Genomic DNA, 23178 nt, shown 5'->3' with positions numbered 1-23178 from the left:
GGGGACATCCCCCTCAATCCCCTCCCCTAAGCTTTGTAGGGCCTGTGATTCATACGAAAAATACCCAGAAAAATCAAGTTGCATCAAAACAAGTGAGACAGGGACACACTGAAAGTACGTCGATTACTCGAGTCATTCAAAAAGTTCAGTAGCACATATCAACAAATGGTAGTTTGCGCCTCGAAATTTTAAGATTAAACTTTCGCTCAAACTTTCCTCAAGGAAAAATCAACTATTTTCTTTCAAAATCGATGGAAAAAAAGGGGGCGTCACCGTGCAAATCTTTGTGCTATAGAAACACATTACCTAAAATATACCGATATTTGAAATTCAAAATGGCTGCCATCACTGTGTTATCTAAATGGGAAAAATTACACTTTCGATTTTCTCAAAAATAAGACGATGAATCTTTACTACTCCGAGAACTTTAAAATAAGCCAACACAAGCGGTAGAGCAGAAAAGAAGTTTTAAAATTTGAGAGTCGAAATGTCTGTCCCCGAGGCGCAATTCTGTTTTAAATGACTCTAATGATGAGTGACAGAATACGTAATTACTAAGAAATGATAAAGTGATTCATTAACTACTGCATTAAAGCTGCTCACAAATTTTGACTATTTTTGACTGATTCTGAGGGATGTGGCATGCTAGCAGGGACTGGGTACGCTGTTCCATTCTGGACACCTGGTACAACCATTTTACATTAGGTCAATATACATTTGGTTACTACTATTTGGTTACACCCTGCTTAATACAGTGAATTATAAATACCTCGTGGACCTGGTGATACTTATGTTGAATTGAAACGATCATTGGACCATTTTTGATGTTTTATTGGTGAAATGCACCGAATACAGGCCACTGTAATTGCCAATGGATCTCACTAAACACTGATGGACTACCTCTTCATAGTGCAAAAGTGGTCAAATAATGTGAGTAACAACAAGAAGATGACAAATTGTGTACATTTGTCGTCAAATGAATTTGAAACTCTGTCAGTACTGACAATTCTTGACACGCATGCATGCATGGACGACAACCTTAACTTTTTTATTTAAGATATGCATTCAGAAAAAAAATAAAAAATGGGGGCCTAAGCACAAAAAGGGATCTTTTGTGAAATGTTACTAGGAAATCAATAGAACAAGCCAGCCAACTACCACTTCCCTATATAGTAAAAACAATCTGACAAAAGGGGAATAAAAAACAAAATCCGTTTACAGAGCTGTATCAACGTCGCCGGTCAAATAACGGCTGACCCATTTCATCCTATCTGAGAGTACATCATGAGCCAAGAAAATATAGCTGTGTATGACAAATATTATGAACATTAATACGACGGTAGCTTATTAAACCATCAATCTCGAGCACACAAATTTAATATTGCAAAGAAACAGCTGGAAGGCCAAATCCGCCCACTGTCTTACCCACCCACTCGCCCTCGTACTCAGACATCGGCCTGCTGCACCTCAGCAGCCGTCTCATAAGGCAAGTTATTTATGAGATTTTCGAAGATACTGTCACCTATTAAAATTTGATAATTTTTTCATCATTTTTTCATTTCACACAAATCGATCACGGTGTCTTTTACGTCATCATGACAAAATGATTTCATAACGCGCTGTTCATAACGTCCACGCAGTGATCTGGTTTGCACACTATCGTAGTTTTCGTTCGCTGATGGAAATTTAAGTCCGGACCTGAATTCCAAACTTGCATTTGAGGGGGATATGATTTTGTGTCGCTTAAAAGAATACACATTTTGCGCTCACAGCGGCAATATAAAATTATATAGCTAACGGCCAGGACACAGAATCCGCTTTTCAAGAGGTGGGAGCATTTTCAACAAAAACTGAAAATGTAAAAACGGAAACATCACAATAAATTATATGAGACAATTTACATCGCCATTATGCGTCATTTCACTACGTTTAAGGAGCCATGGTCTTTCAAGCAACAAATACTAGTCGAACCAAATGCTTAAATGCATTGAGAGCTAATTTACTGAAATAAACAGCAAACTTCAGTAAAATAGGGGAAAACAACTCAATTCCTCTCCCAGCACACCAACATAAACTTACTAATGGGCACAAAATATCGCTGCACTTTATGTCTAGCACTCGTTTCATTTCCTCTAGATAAGTGCTTCTTAAAAGCCTATTTGAGAAGCTATTTTCTTTTCGTTGATTATTCCAAATTCAGCGGAGAACTTCCCGAGGTAATTGCCTCCCCACAAACTTCCCCCACTCTACCAATTTCCCGAAATTTGCCTCTGTGCCATCCACTTGAGGGCGAGAAAATAATTGCATTTCCGAATTACAGCGAGTTTTCCACAAACCAGTGCCCGTCCCTACTTGCTCTCTTGCGCTTTAAATTTTTACAGGGATTTCGATTTTGTGTGGTCTCCCCTTGCTTCTGTCTTATTGCAAACCCGAACGAAAAAAGTATCAATACTTGGCCGGAACGTCATGAAATGTGCAAAAAGCGCACATTTTATCCGTCTTCGTTTGGGTTTTGTCATAGGGTCAAAGGTCATCTGATTTCCAAGACTCAAAAACTCACCTAATTTTTGAATCAGCGGTTTCAAAGTACCCTTCTTCGTCGATTTCCCGGGACCTTCCCTGGTCGTCATCGCCAGGGTGGTTGTCTTGACAACGGGCTGACTGCAAATGTTGTCCTGGTAACGGGAGCCTGGTTCGAGTGTGTCGAGACCCAAAACTGCACAGTTTGTTTGATTGTTGCACGGCTGAGAGCTTGACTCGACGTCAGAGAATGTGCCAGCGGGACATTTCTCACAAACGGTGTTGTGAGTTGACGATCCTAAAAAAGTGTTGAAAATAGCTCGGTTATGAAATAAAAAATATGAAATCTTTCTCTTCGATTAAATACTAACACGATTGGAACTAATTTGGAATAATTGGATCATATTTTTTAAATTTCTAAAAAGTGTTAGATGCCGTAGCTGAATGTTGCAACATTACAAATTACTCATTAAAACGAATTTACATTTGCAGATTAAACCGACATTACTTCACCATCCAATTATCCCAAATTAGTTCCAATCGTGTTCATTAGCTAAACAATCTCAAACACCAAGCGTCATAGAATGTTGGTGATATTTAATGTATGTCTGAGAGAGAGAGAGAGAGAGAGAGAGAGAGAGAGAGAGAGAGAGAGAGAGAGAGAGAGAGAGAGAGAGAGAGGGGGGGGGAGGGAGAGGGGGGCTCTCTCGTACCGGACAGTAAGAATTCAGACAGAAAGATAGATAGACAGACAGTGAGTCAGTGAGCGAGTGGCACTAATCAATTAAATGGTGCGCAGTTACACTGATAACGGTTCTCCACTGCTCAGCACTGCCCGTTACTATCAGTGGACAATACTACATGTAAGGCAAATGCCATGAATTCTTTCCGGAAGATATTTTCCTCCATTTTGGTTCCTTTAAAGAGACAAAGTCGCCAGTTCTTGGAAGTTTTGCATGAAACTTCAATGTAACAGCTCCTTCAAACCAACCATGGCATGTACCAAAACAATGCCGAGGTATGCGATAGATTTCATATCCCACCATCAAGACTTTACGCCAAGATTTACTGTAACTTACCGCTTTCATCACCGTAGTTTGGCCAAAAGCAGTTGTTATCAATGATGATTGGGACCTATTCTATTTACTGGGAATCGGCAGTGAACAGCTTGTTTCTCAACTGTCTATGCTTGAAGTAGATGTTGCCTCAGCATATATTCAAGGTAGGTATAGTTGCCAAGAATGATGTCAACGCTCTCCTATCCTGTTCATTTTCGAGTGGCGATGAAGATACTTTTTATCAGCGACTCCCAACAGAACGTTTCGAAATGCCGAACGACGTAAAAGACTTTTCAAAGAACATAAAATCCACAAACACGTCGTCAAGAGACCTCGCCCGATTGAACTTCCCTTTGTATCAAGATTTTAGTTCAGCCAGTCACACGTACAATTATACGCGTGACTTTCTGTAAAATAATCGCATCTTTAGATAGCGGATTTGCAGAGAGTATAAAAAGAAACGAGCTGTAACGCCATAAATTGACGGTTACAACGCTTCTCCGCACGCCGTATGTGGTATGTTATACGCGTCTGAGGCTACAAAGAAATTGAAAGCTCGGGCGGACAGTCGACTTTTACAGACTGTCTGCTGACTCAGCTGTCGGACGAAACAATGCAGATTCGTGCGTCGGCGTGATGATAAGGAACCGAGTGCCCTGACAGCAGGAAAGATGTGCTGGCGAATTCACCAGAAGCTCTTTGGAAACACATCCTTTTAATAGTCAATTAGGAAACCGCCCCATCAGTTACTGCAAACTTACAGAAAAATCAATACTCTCTCAAATTGATGAGTAAATGAACATAAGGAAACACACGTATCTACACAGTCGGGTATTTCTGGTCAATATTATCTACGGAAAGTACGCCCCAGGATGGTAATAGGCGATGCCAAAACTTTCGGTGTCACTGGGGGATCGTCTTCATTGAGAAGCGAACGTGAAATCCCTCTACAAAGACCTTACTTCACTCACGGGTTTGCAAATGAAATGATTTACTCGAGGCATCGGTGACAGTATGTACTATAGATTAGCAGTGATGGGGCAAGGACTCAGCACGGATGACGATTTGTGGTTACGGGGCGACATGGATCAGACACGTTTATAATGGCACTGTGACCGATATAATTTTTAATGTGTGTGTGTGTGTGTGTGGGTGAGAGAGAGAGAGAGAGAGAGAGAGAGAGAGAGAGAGAGGAGAGAGAGAGAGAGAGAGAGAGAGAGAGAGAGAGAGAGAGAGAGAGAGAGAGAGAGAGAGAGAGAGATGCGTGTTTGGGAGGTAATGTTTTTCTTTTACATTTATTTAAAACGTACCATGGAACAGCATTGTGTAGGCATTGTTTGTGCGCTTTTTCAAATTCTATTTTTGAAGTGCAGCGATCGAAGTCAGGTTTACTATAGAGTCGAGTTGAATGAGCAAAGAACTATAATCAGACATCTGAATCAGTTCAATCATTCATCTTACAGATTCTGCTTTTGTTCAGTGGACCTTCAATGAGAAAAACCTCTGTTCTAGACATAATATTATACTTCTTGGTAATTATCATGTCCTGTGCCACGATCGATCAATGCAGCATACGTACAAGACGGGATCAATTAATTTCTGATACGCTTGCTGATGTTAACAGGAAAGTTACATGCTAAAAGTTTATGAACTAACGGCTGGACCATTTCAGCTCAACGACAAACAGAATATACATAGGTCTCTCATTGGTATCAGGACACTTACCCCCTGACATTTACCATGGACAAGTTTATGATTGGGTCAGGGTAAGGGGCTGACACAATTATATCATACCAGTATATTAATGGCGCAAATGTCGCGATCTGATTGGTCGAGACGTGAAAACAATGCTATACTCGCAATATATGGAACAGGCGCCAGCTCTCAGAATTTCAATTTAATATTATGATATAATAGCAACAAACCACCTTAGCAACGGGTATGCCACGAGATTTTGACCGGTTTACTCTAGACCCAAGTCGAAATGCTCGGTCTTCGACTTGTCAACCCGGCATTTGTTTGTGTAAGGTACAATGGGATTATTGACAACTGAATGTTAGGACGGACTGGAATTCATTTGTCAACAAAAACATTGCATATACAATGCGTTTTGTTGACAAGGGTAGTGATTCGTATTTCAACATAAGTGCGGCAGAAAGATAAGAGATAGTATTTCATTAATGGAATAAAATTATGATGAAAATTTATCATAATTGACAGCTATTGATACGTTAGAGAACCATTCCTTTTCCCTTTGACGACATTGACGATATTTAGGTGTATGATGCATACAAAATGACACTTTTGCCTTTGTTTTGTTTGATTCCCGTCTGTCAGAAGATTCACTGCTGGCTATTTAGCCTCCGCCAGGCCGGCTTTCACAAAATCCATAACGACCCATCCTCCATGCAACTTAAACTCATCAAGCTTTTCATTGCTGAGACCAGCCGGTGACTGTTGGATCTCGCGAGATCTCCCGAGAGGTAATACAGCAAACATCGACTTGCATTACTGAATGAGGTAACTTTGCAACACTCTAACCTTGAATTACGGTGTGTAACTGAAAACGAGCAAAGTGGGGAATCCCGAATGACAATGTGATGGGTAACATGAATGCAGTTACACCTTTTCTGCTGGGGTTTTAATCTGCACCGTGAGCGTACCAAGGGCTCTACTGCCGTCTCGCTCTTACATTCCGAGTTTGATACTTGCCAAGAGAAGTGGTATTAAAGCCTGCATAGTCCAGGAGGACTGATACATAGCGTTACATGTAATAAACTTTGGCGCTGATGATAACGCCTGCTGGAGAGATGACTGCTGTCTTTACAGAGTTATTTGTTATCTCAAACGGTTTTACTTCTTCGTCGTTACACGCTCGACTTCCGGAGAATAGCGAGGAAACTTGAGCAATGCCTTGTGTGAAACATCGATAAATTTTACTTGCATGTTGCGATAGAAGGAGACGAGCAAAATGCTGATATAGAAGCGAAATTCTATAATATGTTGAATCTGTTATTGGGGTGAATGTGTGTAGATGTAGTGAAGGGAACAGTATATTGCATTCTTTGCAAGAGTATTACATTACACATAAATTATTTTTAAGATTTTAAATCAATATTTCTCTCATTGTTAAGATAACGAAAACTTAGAAAATGAGCGGCTATTTGAAAGCTTTGATATTCTTTTCCGAAACATTTCTGTTGCGATACCATTTTTTTACTTGACCTCAAGAGAAAATGGAGATATGGATACCAAGCGTCCTTACCTAGCACAACAACGCCTCTACCCGGTGGGCACGACTTATGAGGTTGGCATCGGTGATCGTGCCAGAAGTAGCCGTCTTTGCACGCACATACGGCATCCCCGTTAGCGGTGCAGGCATCCATCACGCCCTCGAATCCGAGGGAGTTGTCTCCGCACTGCTTGCACGCGATGCAGCTCTCCAGATGGTTCCACTCCGACGTGAAGCTCCCCTGGGGGCAAGGGGCACAGACCGTGTCATCACGGCTCTTGGCGCACGGCTTTTGCAAGTAAGTTCCCGGCGGGCATTTTAGACAGCGCCTCCGCTCTCCCGTCAACCTGTCCTCGTGCTTGAACGTACGCCTCTCGCCTTCTCCATCGCCCGTTCGTCTGCAGGCGATAGGTTCAATGCAGACCACCTATATTAAACACAAATATAAGAGATACATACATCAATCCATGACACTTTTGTAATTTCCAAATCTTTTGCAAAGCATAATAGAACACAGTGACAGATCTGTTGATCGATCTTGGAAGGGTCGTCAAATGAAGATATACCCTTTTTTCAACATTTCAATATTTTGTCGGACTTTTTTTAGCTTTCAGTATTTAGGCCTATATCTCTCTCCCCCCCCCCCCCATTCCATATTTTTTTAAAGCTTCAATTCATATTAATATTTTTGTGAAAGTAAGACGGCTGCAACCATAGACCTTGATTTTCTTTCAATTTATTTTCCAATTTTTCCCGTGGACGCTGTTCTGATCACTGATTGCTCGACGCGTACAAGAGTCTTGTGAGAAACAATGAACCCCACACAATGAAACTAAAAGTTTCACAAAAGTTTAACACTATGATGATCGCAATTTTACATGTCACACTGAGGCTGCCTGTCCGTCTTTCTGTCTATCTGTCTGCCTGTCTGTCAACTTGAACTCGAAGACGCCTTAGTTCGTTCACAGATAGTACGGAGATCGAGCCTATGTGCGCGCGTCAACGCGATGACTATTGCAAGTTCCATCGTCATGGCAACAGAACACTGGAACGCTACGAAGACTTACGACTTCAGACCGAAAATTGAACATTTCAAGTCTTTGATAAACACACGCCTTATCCCACGCAGTTTACATTCCCTTAGACTGGAAAAAATGTTCGATTTCCTATACGACCTCGGGGAAAGTAGAGCAAATTGACTTTAATGTCGCGAACGGGCGGTTTGATTGGGTTCCTATGGATCTTAAAAGTATGTCGGCCAATTATTCCAAAACATTCAACTACCAAACTACACGCGTAAACTACTCAAATTCTTTCACAGTAATTACGATGGATATATTGGATAACCGTTCAAGACTTAACGTGGTTAGCTGATTCTTTCCCTCCAATCCACAAACCAGATCTCCATGTCGAGTTGGCCCATATGAATAAAACTCAATCAACGTTTGAGTTAGGCTAAAGCATGCATGAAATCAAGAGAAACTGATGCAATATTCCTGATTTCCCCACAAGGATTTGTAAAAACAAACACAAATCACGATCAGACGAACGCGCGCTAATGACATGCCACGATATCTGTAATCCGATCAAGAATCATCGGCATATTCGGGTTACATTGTAATTATCAAGAATACTTCCAAGTATTAAAATGATTACGCATGGCTGTCTAATTCACGATCGGATTAGCAGCTATAGTAGTTGTTTTCAAGAGATTTATTCGACTTAGTCGCGTTTGCATTGGGTTTCACCATTGAGAGTAAGGTTTCATATTCTTTTGAAAGAACAGTGGCTTTAAATTTTAATGGCTACATAAAATGTCAATAAAAATCGACCCAGGTATTACACTTAGCTTGTAGACCTTAAACCCTAATGTCCCTCTAGATAGGTCCGCGCCTTCCGTAATTGAAACAATTGGAACCTTCCTTAAAGTCTAGCAATGAAACGGTTAAATGATGAGAAGAAATATCAACTCAGTGTTTCCGTTTACATGCCTTCGGGAAACAGAGTAGGAACTTTCATGTTTATCTTTTTTATTGAGGTGCAAGCCGTTAAAACACCGGCACAGTTCGGCAAAATCATACATGCGTTTTGAAAATTCGGGAAAAAGTTTGTATCAGAGGGTTTTAAATACGCTGGGTCGAGTTACAGGAAATAAATATGTATATATATTTATTTTTATATATATATATATATATATATATATATATATATATATATATATATATATATATATATATATACATACATCGGCAATGCACTACAATCACATGTCGCATGGTTGTTTGTTTCCTGTTTGTTTTCTCCAGCGGTTGGAAAAATAAAAACATGGAAACTTTCCGTGCAATTGGGGAAATCAGTAAAGATATATTTGACTCACAAAGGCCATGAAGATACCGACGGTCTGATCGGTACACAAAGGCTGCGAGTTTTTGCGGCACAGAAGGATTAGATTTCACGCGTGCCAATTTGCAGTGAATGCGCCAAGAGGTAAGGACAGTCACGTGAGTGCTAGAAAGACGCATGAGACTGCCTTGATGAGTTGCAATATAGGAAACACTATCCGTAACCACAGCAACAGCGCGTCTCAGCAAAAACAGTTCAAAATCATACGTGCGGTAACGACGCCTATGTGTGGTGTAATACCACGGCAATGGCGACACCGCGAAGGTAATGTAGTTGCAAAAATCAACACCTGCCGATCTTCCGCACTTCCAGAGAAAGAACGCTTTTCAACTGTTAAACATTGTGAAGTTGATGTTAAGCTTATACAGCTATGGCCATTCTAGCGTCCATCATCTTTGACATTGAAATATCACCGTCGGTATGTGTTCCCCCAATTTCGGAGAAACACTATTCATCCAGACATTTTCCTTTCTTTACGCGGACGCCGTTCTTGGCAAATTTCTCAAATTCAGGGCGAATTTCTCGAGTTCACAGAGTTAACTTAACTCGCTAACATTTGCATACTCATGTTTCATGAAAATGCACTTGCTAGTGTAAAATCACTTCGGCAAACTCCCAATGCAATCCGGAGGAATGATAAATTGTCGTGCAATTCGATGCGTGTGTATGTTGAAATTATTTTCAAGGCTTGATTTCGCAATGTCTTTTCCCTGGGGTTACCAAAATCCATGGAATGGTAGCCCACACGGACTACCAAAGCCTGGGACATGAAATTCAGTTACAGCTAGAACTTGGCATGTGATGTCCGTCACTTTGGGACAAGCTGAATGCAGCTAGCTAGCTGGACACAGAAAGGCCAGACTATGGCTTCATTATGCAAATTGCAAAGACGACAGTGCAGTGGAATTTTGCAACAAAGTTTCAATATCTGAACTGATGTACTTGGTCGACAGGCACAGGAATCGATGGCCAATGAAACTGCATTTTCACTACATTATAGATCATAATGTATCAATCACAGTTACACCGTCGGAAATTATTGTCTCCTCCCCTGCACAGAAGCTCATGCTCTAATTTAGCCCTGCTGTGCTAGAGTGTATGTGTCACCCCCTGAGAGAAAGTCGTTGTAATGGCGACTATCAAAATTTGCATACAACTCTGAGTATGAAACGGGTTGTCAATAGGTCACCAAACTTTTGAATCTCACTGCTGTCGAATTCATACAGTATTACTGGTTTCGTTTGGGTATTACAGATGAATAGAAAATTCACTTCATCGACAGAGTCTTGAAAAATAGGTCTTTTCTTGCCAAAAAATATCCCTAAAGTACAAAATGCACCAAAATGCATGGGCTACCAGCCATCGTTAGTTGGCTACCAACTTCAGAAAATGGTAGCCCAAGTCGACTACCAGGGAAAAAGCTAATTTCGAGCCCTGATACATACATACATACATACATACATACATACATACATACATACATACATACAGTCAAACGCATACTCCTAGACCCTTACATACACCAGCACGTTATGTACACAGTTCATTTAGTAGCGCACGGGCACTGGTGTAAGACTTAGTGTGGAAAATGTAGGCATAGACACACCTTAGCCCCGGCAGTACCGTCTCTGATGGATTTTTCCATGGTCGATGGGAGATGCCGTACACTTTAAACATTCGCCTAACTATAGTACTAGTGATGAGCCTGGAAAGAAATTACGGAGTCTTGACATGGTGTCCCCACAGCTTGAGCATAGACGCAGTTAATTTCCGCAAAGCCCCGAAGAACGGGAAATAAATTGGGAGTGCGCGCAGTTAAAACCAGTGTAATTTAATCGATCCCGGAATGACAGTCTTCTGCAAAGTTGAATTAACGTGTCAGAACGCTGACTTGTAGGTTGTCAATGCGGAGTGTGTAGGTAAGCAATGCTCCAGCTCTTACATCTCCGGAGACAAGCTCCGCTTTGCAATAAAAACCATTAAAAAAGCCTTCTGGCACGGAAAGCACAGAATTCGAAGCTCGATCTCCCAGCTCACGTGAGCAACTGTAACCCAACAAACTCTTGTCTTCCCGCTGTTGTTGTAAATTCGCTGGAAATTTTCAAAAAAATCGTTCTTTTGAGCTGCGCACTGAGCTGAGAGCATATTGTTGGATTAACATACTTAACGGCTTTGCTTTTCCCCTTTGTCGTAACAATGTGAGCAGGAGAGAACCTTCTAAGCTTATATCTAAGCCACCACGTGATCATCAACTTGACCGCATTTGACGTTTTCCAATGTCTATAATTATGCCGCCAGTATAGTAAGACTTAAACACACCGTCGATGTCTCTACACTACTATTATGGGATATGATTAGGTCACAGATGGTCGATTAAGTTAATCTGAGCTCTCGAGTCTGTTCATTATCCTTGCCTAGAAATAGACCCAACAAACCAACACTATTATTCGATATTCACGCAGGTGTGTGTGTGTGTGTGTGTGTGTGTGTCATACACAACGATAGATTTTACCTCAAAAGTGAGAGGAGTTCCCCTCGACAAACAACGGCATTCATATCAGGGAAGGGTATAGTCAACCCTGAAACTGAATGTATTAAATTGCATATTATTTATTTATTTATTTATTATCTATTATTTATTTATTTATTTATCTATTTATTTATTTGTTTGTTTGTTTATTTATTTGTTTTTTATGTATGTCTGTATGTATGTATGTATGTATGTATGTATGTATGTATGTATGTATGTATGTATGTATGTATGTATGTATGTATGTATGTATGTATGTATGTATGTATGTATATGTATGTATGTGTTTGTGAGTGTGTACATGTGTCAGTCACATCCACATAGAGATATTGAATGTCATACTCTGGGCAATACCAAATCAATATGCACTGTGACGGAAACGACAGCAAGACAGTCAGAGACAGAGGCACACATACCGAGAGAGAGACACTGCAATATACAATGCTGTATGCTACAAAATTACAACATGGTTGCCAATCCAAGATCAAGAAGATTCACGACCGATCCCCTAAGGAGGACCTGGGGAACTGACATGCAACATATATGAACACTCACCAGGGAGAGACCATGAGACTGAAATCACCTGTACAATTCATAGAGTAATCCCCTAGCGACCTACTTTACCGGGCGGAAGTAGAACATAAAGTTAGAACAGTGAAATGTCTAGCCCAGGCTATTACCACAAGCCGACTTATCATGAGTAATGCACCTTGCACTACATTTTACGTATTTTTTTTTCTCTTTCAGTTAATCATGGTGCGAGGAAGCGTTCTCGAAACCTTTGCCTGAGCTTATTACGACGGAAATTAGAATTGAACCGTAACAATTTGTATCGCATCATCGAATACGTATCACAGAGCACAGATGGCATATACAACAAAGTAAAAAGGCATTACATCACGAAGGTACTGGAAGTCATGTGAAGAAAACTGATGATAGTCATCAGGTTGGCCAATATTACGAAAGCTTTGGGGACACATCTGTAAATCATAAATATTTTCCTTTTTTCTATCATAAAAGAGGATGTACTTATACGATTAGCCAGGTATTTCTCTCTACTGCATGGCGACGATGCGCGATACGTAATTTGCTGTCAGAGCTCTGCTCCCATCATGCATTTCGTTGTAATACTGCCCGTAAGCTTTCATTCCAAATGTTACACCATAGAAACGTTATAGTCTGTTCACGATCAGATATTTTTGAGGGAGGGCGTGACACAACCGTAGTTTACGCCGACCCGGTCACCTAGTGACTTTTTTCTGTGCCGTGGGACGGGAAGACGACACCAGCTGTGGAGCTCGACTCACACCTTTTAAAGGTTGCTCAAAATTTCCCCAAAGGCACTTTCAACCAGTCTTTTTCAAAATTAAGAATACAAATCTAGAGTCGTCGAGCAAATTTTGCCTATGGAAACAAATAACCTTAAATTCAAAATGGCCGCCATGTGCGCGTTAAATCTATAGGGAAAATCAACTTTTCGATTTTTTCACTAAAATAAGATGGTGAAAACTGTATTTACTTCAGTATTTACTTCACAATGGCCCCTCACAAGTGGTAGAGATCAGAAATATATTGTTAAAATTTGACAAAATTAGTCAAAATTCTACCTTAAAATGGCCACTCGCAGTGTTTCAACCATAGCGGTATCATTACGCTTTTCGAGTATACATCACACAAGTCATAATGGCCAAGTTGCGACGTATCTCTCCTCGGATCTGCGATTAGAGGACAGCGAAATAGAAGCAAATGGCTGATTGAGATGATGCGCGCAGACACACCGTAACATTAAGTAAAATCCGATGAGTTATGCCGATGTGAATATTGTTGCTGAATAAGTATTGTAGTGAAGTCAGTGGCTGATAAAAACGTGTAGTAAAAATCGTATCAAATGCAATATCTCTCCCATCCGTGACGTCACACAGATGTAAGCTATTTCATCGAACCTTACTGCGAAGACTTCGCGGAAATTTAATACGTCCTTGCGTCTAATTGAACGGGGTATTGAGAATTATCCAGGATTATATGTACAGCATTGTAAGCGTACAAAACTGACTCTATGCATTTCTTGGTCGTAATGTCGCCTCAAACAGTGCGAATCACTTTCCCTTTTTTCAACACCGGTACATGCTCAACAAGGATATTTCATAAGAAGCCTTTTGGTTAACATTGGAAATTTTATCAATAGGCGTAAGATATGTAGAAAATGTCCTTTTCTTCCTGTAGATAAATGCTCTGCGATTAACAGCGGAATGGCTGAAAAGAATTTGCCCTCTATCGCACGTTATTTGACAAATAAAATTAGGCCATTTAAGTCAACATTACGAGGAAAAGAATGGAAGAGAGACGCAGCTATTCTTACGTTTAAGAGGTCTCGCTGATATGGCACATGTGCAGTTGAAGATATTCGGCTGTAAAACCTCCCAGCATCATTCTATGAACATTCTATGAGACGGATTTAAGAGGCGAGGCGCCGTTTCAGAGCCCATGTGCAGGGATGGAACGTGATATCTCCAACACGGAATAGCAATTGTCCGTTAGGTAAATTAGTTAACGAGAAACATACTGTATACGTTCAGGAGGTCGGGAAAGTGCCAGGGGAAAGAGACCTGTGAATTAATTCCCGACTAAGGTTTCTCAGGAATAGAATATAAAATGTACATTTATTATTAAAGAGGCGTCTTAACCGAGTTTCTCAGCGTATTCGTGCAGCTAATTGGTAGCGAGAGACGCCAAAAATCACAATTTTGTTATCTTTTCGGATGCAGGGATGGGAAAACACTGGCAGAGAAAGCAGTCGTCTTTTACAAAATCGTATTATCGAAAATTTCGCACGTCTTAAACCTTACATTTCCCTTCATTTGTGTCTTGAGAATTCCTTATAGACTTTGTTACATTATCTGTATTCCCAAGCCTGTGTAACATGATGTCTCGTAGATAATGACGAACTTCCTGGAATCCTGCATTTCAAGTATTCAGTTAAGCGTATTCATTCTCGGGGCGGGGGTTGGGACGGGTTACCGTGCGCAGAATTAATTGAAATTTAAAATTCTTGGAACTTATTAAGTCATTTTTACTTTGAAAACATCTTGATTAGTTATGGTTTTTCTTTTATTTCTTCAAACAAATATGCACTGGTAATAACTCTGGTCTATCTGAGCAGATGAGGCGAAAGGAGTCGCGGCACCGTCACTAATACATGAATTTAAGAAGACCCCTGGAGTCACCCTTGACCTTAAGAACACAACCCTCTGACCCCGCACATTTCCAAGCAAAGACTAAACTAACAACGAAGAACAGTGACTCAGTGGGAGTTAATTAAACATCTTGAAAACGCTGAGCACCTGGGCACACAGAAAACAATTCTTTGCAGATTTTGCTGTATGTTCTCTTCATTTTACTGCAGAATCTAATCAATGTACACGAACTCAAGGCTCCTGCAGGTCACTTTAATCTCTCTCTCTCTCTCTCTCTCTCTCCTCTCTCTCTCTCTCTCTCTCTCTCTCTCTCTCTCTCTCTTTCTCTCTCTCTCTCTCTCTCTTCTCTCTCTCTCTGTCTCTCATATGACACATAAAGCATATTAGAATTGCTTTAAAAGGCTGATTGCACTCTATAATGTGACTGCAAGTGCGTCACTTGCGTATTTCAATGGTATCGACAATGCTCTTAGTTACAATGGATATCGACTAATAGAATCATGAATCTTGGCAAGACTCAAAAATACATTTAATGAGGTAAAACCAGGCTGGAATTTGTATCAGCCAGACAAGCTGCATTTATTGTTTCGCAACAATATGCGGCAAAGCCAAATCGTGCTTCACTGTAGATATACACTAAATGGGGTGACATTTATAAAACTGGGGATTAATTCAAACACATGAGCAATGTGACTGTATGGGTCAATAAAACAAAAAGTCATCGCTGATGACCCAGTACCCGCTCGCACCATTAATTGACATGCACATGCACACTACAATACAATGTCTGTGTGCCAAGGTTGAACGAAATCTGTTCAGGGATAGTTGAGTTGTGGTTAAAAACACGAAAAATCGTAACAAAATGGCCGCCCGGCGGCCATATTGGATCATATCGCGAAATAAATTGATGTGCATATATATATGCCATAGTACTTTATCTGTGTACCAACATTGAACGAAATCGGTTCAGGGATAGCTCAGTTATGGTTAAAAAACATGAAAAATTCGCAACGAAATGGCCGCCTGGCGGCCATATTGAATTGTATCGCAAAATTAATTGACGTGCATATGTTATGGCACAGTACTTTATCCTTGCGCACAGTTTGAAGACAATCAGCTCAGGGGTGACAGAGAAACGGCTGCTGACGGACGGATGGACGGGCGGACTGACGGGACCCAATTTAGTTACGTCAACTTTGTAATAAAAAATAGCAATGGCATCTATTTTCAAGGGCTTTCATAAAAATGGTATATCATGGTCATAACATAAAGGAAAAGAAGCTGGATCTGACGACGAGTGCTGATGTATAACTGGAACTTATTTATTGAATACGGAACCATAACTGTGAATGTCCTGTCTCGGTCACTCCACAAGAGAGTGACCGTGGTTATCGGTCCTCGTGTCGGTCACTCCACTAGAGAGTGACCGTGGTCCAAGTTAAGTCCTCTGAGTTAGTGTGTCTATTTATACAATATCTTGGCTATGTCGGATGCCGACGCCATAAAGAATATAATAAGAAAATGCTTTGATTTACCGACATTAGAAAGGATTACAAAAGTAGAAATTATCACTTGCCCGTGCGTGGCTTGCTACAATTCTTTTGTTTCAAAACCACGCCATGAATAAATTAAAATGATAACAACGGCTCAATATTACGATTGGTTGAAACACATCAGAACATGGGGGTAGTACGCAGAATACCTCCATGAGAAAATATGTTACTGGGTAATTCTTGTAAATGTGTAAATGAGTGAGATCATGTCGTCGATACTGTGCTGGTATTTCGTGGCGCCAGCATTGTTAGAGTCCAAACAAAGAAACATCAGCTTGATCACTCGCGTCCCAGAACGCTAATGTATTTTGAGCGTGAAATATTACTATTCTGTGCGCCAATTTGGAAGATTATGACATGGGCCAATTTCGAAATAGAAAATGACCTCATTTTCAAAATAATACGTCCGTTCCCTCTGAGTTGAGAATATGACAAAGTACATTTCTTTAAAAGAAAGTCTGAAACACGTGTGATTTATAATCTTAAAATGCATGATCGCTATTAACCTTAAAAATAATCCTCGCGTCTTTGGCGGGTAATAATTGGGCTCGTTTGGCCTCGGTTTCAAATAAATCCTCATTCGTACGGAAACGTGTGATTGAAAGTGCATGAAATGATATTTTGTTGGACTAAACACTGTTAAAGTTTTGAGAGAAGCAAAAGATGAACGTTTTCAGATTCGGGCATTCAGCGAAAGTAAAACAATTGAATTTCATACAAAGGGTAATTTGCATAACTGACAGCAAAAGAGAACAACGAGATGCAACTTTAAAAGAAATACACAACGGAAACTAGAATATACTATACAACAAAATGTAGATAAAATTCCTATTGCGATATCATACTGAATCGTGAAACACAGTATTTTGCTTCTGAGGGTGTGACATCAGGCAGTATGATGGAGCCGGCCGTTACCCCGCACACTACGAGATCTCACACGATAAAATCACAGCAAATGTCAATGTGTCACTCAACAGCTGATAAAAACACTTAAGAAAAGTTACAGTTATAACAAAAATACAAATATAAATGCTTTTGTATAGTTCGTTCTTTCATTTTCAGTCCATATTCTTCAGTTAGTTACTTTCTTCTCATGGTTAATTGTTTCTTAGCGCACCAAGAAAATGTCTTTACATTTTTGTCCGTAAGGTAATCTTTTGCTTTTTGAGTTAACTTGATTTCGGTTTCTTTTCCTGGCGCTTGTATAGTTCGTTTCAATTGGTCGTTGTTCTGTCAAAACTATTTGGTTTGTAGAGTTACCGAGGTTGGTTAATTTCCTTTCAGTAATTCTATTCAGCGATCTCGTCGTTTGAAAATTTTCTCACAGTGATTACATACACACGCAAGTTTCGAAATGACAATATAATCGAATAATCGAAAGCGAAGAATCGTACTCAAAAATTTCCTTCTTTCCCAACCCGCTTGTATTTGCGTTATAATATTTAAGTATTCCATCCCGCGTGTGTAGTAGACTCGAAGATTTGCTATATGTGTTACTTTGTCGTAGATATGCGATTAACGAGCCCTTTTAAAAATAAAAGAAATCAGAGAGCATATTCTAGTCCTACATTAATCGAAAATACAATCAACACGATTGGAAATATTTTGGGTTTATAGGATTTTGAAAAGTTTGTCAAAAATTATTGAAAAATAAGGCACCAGACCATAATTTGTTGCTACAGACTAAGGTAAATTTCTTAATTTTGTTCAATCTACTTGGCAACAAAGTTAAGTTAACTGCTTTTTACTAAATCTAGTCAAATTTGCTTTTTTTGCAAATGTAAATACAGTGAAATAAACAAAAATTTTGCAAACTGTACTTATCATATAATTCTGCAGAATGTTTTGAATCTTACAAATTTTGATCCTTTACCTGTTTTTGATGTATCACGGTTGTCAAATTGCGATTTTTCGAACAGTTTTAACCACTACTTTGTTTGACTGCTGATAGTACATTGTAAACTCTCCTATTTTGCTAAACTGTCATTTTCATTGTGTGGTAGATGTTCAGGAAACTAAGGTATTTCATACTTTTGAAGTTAGTACCTCAATAAGGCAAAGTAAAATAGTTAAAATTGTATTTTTTTATTCTATCTACTTAAAAAATACAAGGAGTTCAAGTAGCTGGTGAAATATTTGTATTAAAAAGATATTTTGAAATTGAAAAGTTGAAAATGTCTAAAAATTGTTCATAACAACACTACCTTATATTTTCAAGGCCACATTGAACATGACCCTCTATTTTTCAAGGCCACCTTGGACATGGCCCTCTATTTTTCAGGGCCACCTTGGACATGACCCTCTATTTTTCAAGGCCACCTTGAACATGACCCTCTATTTTCAAGGCCACCTTGGACATGACCCTCTATTTTTCAGGGCCACCTTGGACATGACCCTCTATTTTTCAAGGCCACCTTGGACATGACCCTCTATTTTCTCAAATTACCAAAACTTGGGGAATGGACAAAACAATAATGACAATTTCAAAGAAAACAATAGGATCTGTCATTTTGAAATGGTAGAAATCTATTTATTGTGCAAATTTATCAAAAGTGTCGGGTACCCTATAGCTGAAAGTTACAATATTACAGATTACCCTTAAAAATATGTGAATTGCAAAAACAGAAGAGTAGATGAGCTTAAATTTACTGAATAACCAATATTACTACAATATCCTATTATCCCAAAATATTTCCAATCGTGTTAATCATTTAAACAAACCTATCATTCTAAATTTCAAACTTACTGATCGCATCATAGAATTACTGCATGGTTGTTGTTGATCGTTGATTATGGGTGGCCCGTTTCCTCGTCACAGGAAGAGTTCCTCGTCTTCAAGACGTCCTTCATCGGGGAATTGTTCGATGTGAATCTTCAAGTTGATTGTTTCTTGAGAGCGGATCGTAGAGGATTTACTCACACGGGGGACTCGCTTGTCGGCAAAGTGGTCGGCTTGGCAATGGTGACTTTCGTGCTTCGCGGAATTAATCGTAGAGCTTCCCGCCTGGCGACGAGAGGTGACTGACGACCCAAAGTCAGTCTTCGCACCGGGTTTGGTATCTCCACCATGTCATAACATAAAGGAAAAGAAGCTGGATCTGACGACGAGTGCTGATGTACAACTGGAACTTATTTATTGAATACGGAACCATAACTGTGAATGTCCTGTCTCGGTCACTCCACAAGAGAGTGACCGTGGTTATCGGTCCTCGTGTCGGTCACTCCACTAGAGAGTGACCGTGGTCCAAGTTAAGTCCTCTGAGTTAGTGTGTCTATTTATACAATATCTTGGCTATGTCGGATGCCGACGCCATAAAGAATATAATAAGAAAATGCTTTGATTTACCGACATTAGAAAGGATTACAAAAGTAGAAATTATCACTTGCCCGTGCGTGGCTTGCTACAATTCTTTTGTTTCAAAACCACGCCATGAATAAATTAAAATGATAACAACGGCTCAATATTACGATTGGTTGAAACACATCAGAACATGGGGGTAGTACGCAGAATACCTCCATGAGAAAATATGTTACTGGGTAATTCTTGTAAATGTGTAAATGAGTGAGATCATGTCGTCGATACTGTGCTGGTATTTCGTGGCGCCAGCATTGTTAGAGTCCAAACAAAGAAACATCAGCTTGATCACTCGCGTCCCAGACGCTAATGTATTTTGAGCGTGAAATATTACTATTCTGTGCGCCAATTTGGAAGATTATGACATCATGGTGATAAATTATAACGAGATATGATATGTACAAATATCTAGTACAAACTTCCGACTGTTCGAGATAGTGTCTAGACATCTTTCAGTGAATAGAAGGAAAAATATCCTGTATACGTTTACCAAACTAGTGCTAAAAGATGGTATTGTCATGCAATAACAGACAGTGATTCGTCTGACACTTGTGTAGGATGGAGAGATTTTGGCAAAGTTGACGACTGAGACCCTTCCCGGTCATGTTCAGCAGACTACGATTCCCTTTGTCCGCAGTCAACACACTCGGGGGACAAAACATCACCGAAGAAAGGAAACACGACACATTTTCTAAGCAAAACCTACGGGAGGTTTGATTCTTGCTTTGCAGTGCAAATACTTAACATGCACAAATGAATATCTTCACGCTTTCGCCCTGGGACACGGCCATCAGAGAGAGAAAGCTTTGTGACACAGTTTTGTTGTTTATCATCCATCAGCATTTATCTTATCAAAGATGTTGGTGCCACCTGGACACACAGAGGATGCATTCTCATCGCAATTCATCACTGTCACGACTTAAAAGCCGTAAAAGCCTGGAGAATAAGGCATGTGAACTAGGGATAAACAACCTGGCATTGAATGGAATGAGATAAGTGAGAAAGCGCCTCATTTTTTACCTTTGTTTTCCTTAGGATAGTATGCGCCTAGAAAGTAAAAGACTAAAACGTTTGCTTAAAATTTTCGTAAGCAAAATTTAGACCATTCTCTTGCAAAATCATGCATAAAATGAGGGGTGACCGTGCAAATTCTGTAACCAGAGACACAAATTATATTTACCGACACTACAAATTCAAAATGGCCGCTCTGCCAACTCTCTGTTTTAACTCCATGGGCAAAAACTTAATCTTTGATCTTCACAAAAATAACACGACGAAAGAGGTTCAAAACGACCGACCCTAGCGGTAGATTAGACAAGTACAGTGAAAGTTGTTAAGTCCAAATGCTCCCGAGGCATATCCCACTTTAAAATCAAACAGCGACACACAATAGATATGAAAGTATGTATGTACCAGACACACAGAGAGACACACTGACACACACGGACACACACACGGTGTGTATATTATATATATATATATATATATATATATATATATATATATATATATATATATATATGTGTGTGTGTGTGTGTGTGTGTGTGAATATATATATATATATAATATATATATATATATATATATATATATATATATATATATATATATATATATATATATATATATATATATCGAAGTATACAGATGTCCTCGAGGGAAATTACAGTGCTCAATGCAAAAAGCAGAGCGTTATAAATAAATAAATAAACAGATTACTTCAAGTACAAAGTAATCTGAAGATTGCAAGATGCATGAAACTTAAGTAATAGATTTCATTACTTTGTACTTGAAGTAATCTGTTATATATATACATATATATATGTATATATATAATTTGTGAGTTTCTTTTCTGGGGAGTACTGTGCTCAATAGAGTATCGCAGAGCAATTTACACACATATATAAATACATACATACATATAAGTGTGTGTAAATATATATATATATATATATATATATACACGTTTATCGGATGCTATTTGTAAAGCTAGGGTGATACCTACAATTGTAATCCTCGATCTCGATGTTCCTTAACATATAGCCACAGAATCAACGGGTGTACATGCTCGAGGATTACAATTGTTGGTATCGCCCTAGCCTTACAAACAGCATCCGATAAACGTCTCAGTAACTCTCATTAACGTAACGACTACTTTGGGAAATGATCATACCTGCCAAATGGACACACATTGCCTAATAAATATAGCCCTGCCTATTTATGCAAATCACGTGATCACAGAATATCAAGGATGGTGGCGGCCATGCCCTCATGTACAGACCAAACTTCCAAATGTTAACAATGTGGACTGCAAAACCGTGGCCTTGTTGCCCCTCCCCCTCAACAAATACGCACACACACAAGCACGCGCGCGCGCGCACACACACACACACACACACACACACACACACACACACACACACACACACACATATATATATATATATATATATATATATATATATATATATATATATATATATATATATATATATATATATATATACATTCTCTACATGAATCTACGTGTTAAATATGACAACACAGGAAAATAATCTTTGAATGATTCTTTCAGCATTGCTCTCGGTGCTTCAAAACGAATCAAACTTTTGGGATATCTACTTTATTAAGATGACTTTGTAACGTCAACTGAAAGGTCATCTGAGAATTTCTACCGCTTTATTTAAATTTGCTGAGTCTATACATGTAACTTCACGATTGACAGACTTCATTTAGTGCAGTTAAAATGTGTATTTTATAGCTGTTCGTATGGGGAGAGATTCGGACAAAGGGAGGGGTAGGCTGGGCGGGAGGGAATGAAAGAAAGAAATAAAGAAAGAGAAAGAAAGACTGATCATTAAAATCACTGTGGAGACACGCTTTCATCAAACCACCTTTTTACGTACAGCTCACGTACTTCTGATAACGCAGATGACACCGAAATCTCAATGGAGCTATGAAATTCACGGCCGGTACCAAATTCACACTGCCAGTGTGGTCACAGGTCACGAGATTAAAATTGAAAGTGGCGTTTGAGTGAAAAGTGTGAACGACGAGTCATCCACGGTGATGAACACACTCTCATTGAGACTCAGCGAGATAAAGTGGGATTATAGGCGGACGACATTCAAATGAGCCATTTATCCTACATAGTATAACCACTGAAAGTGTGCCCCCTCATCGTCTAGTCTATTAATGACATTCATTTTATCATGCCTTGCGCTCGCCATGTTTTCGTAAATTGAGAATCTTCATCCTCGTACTTATTCAAAAAAGACACACAAAAAAGTACAACTCCGATGGCCAATGTTATTTTACAAGAGATTTTGATCC

At 39.5% G+C, this 23178-nt stretch overlaps 1 protein-coding gene across 1 annotated transcript in view; it reads right to left on the bottom strand.

Moving 5' to 3' along the window:
• LOC139136713 (tumor necrosis factor receptor superfamily member 3-like) overlaps positions 1-23178 on the bottom strand; it is a 57001-nt gene that overhangs the window by 5484 nt on the left and 28339 nt on the right. The window contains exons 3-4 of the mRNA XM_070704526.1: positions 6844-7237; positions 2561-2818 (exon numbers count right to left, since the gene is read on the bottom strand). Of these exons, the coding sequence (XP_070560627.1) occupies positions 2561-2818; positions 6844-7237 (652 nt within the window). The remainder of the gene's footprint in view (positions 1-2560; positions 2819-6843; positions 7238-23178) is intronic.

This window comes from Ptychodera flava, chromosome 7 (assembly GCF_041260155.1).
Source record: "Ptychodera flava strain L36383 chromosome 7, AS_Pfla_20210202, whole genome shotgun sequence".
Classification (NCBI taxonomy): domain Eukaryota; kingdom Metazoa; phylum Hemichordata; class Enteropneusta; family Ptychoderidae; genus Ptychodera; species Ptychodera flava.
This window is presented reverse-complemented; position numbering and strand designations above follow the sequence as displayed.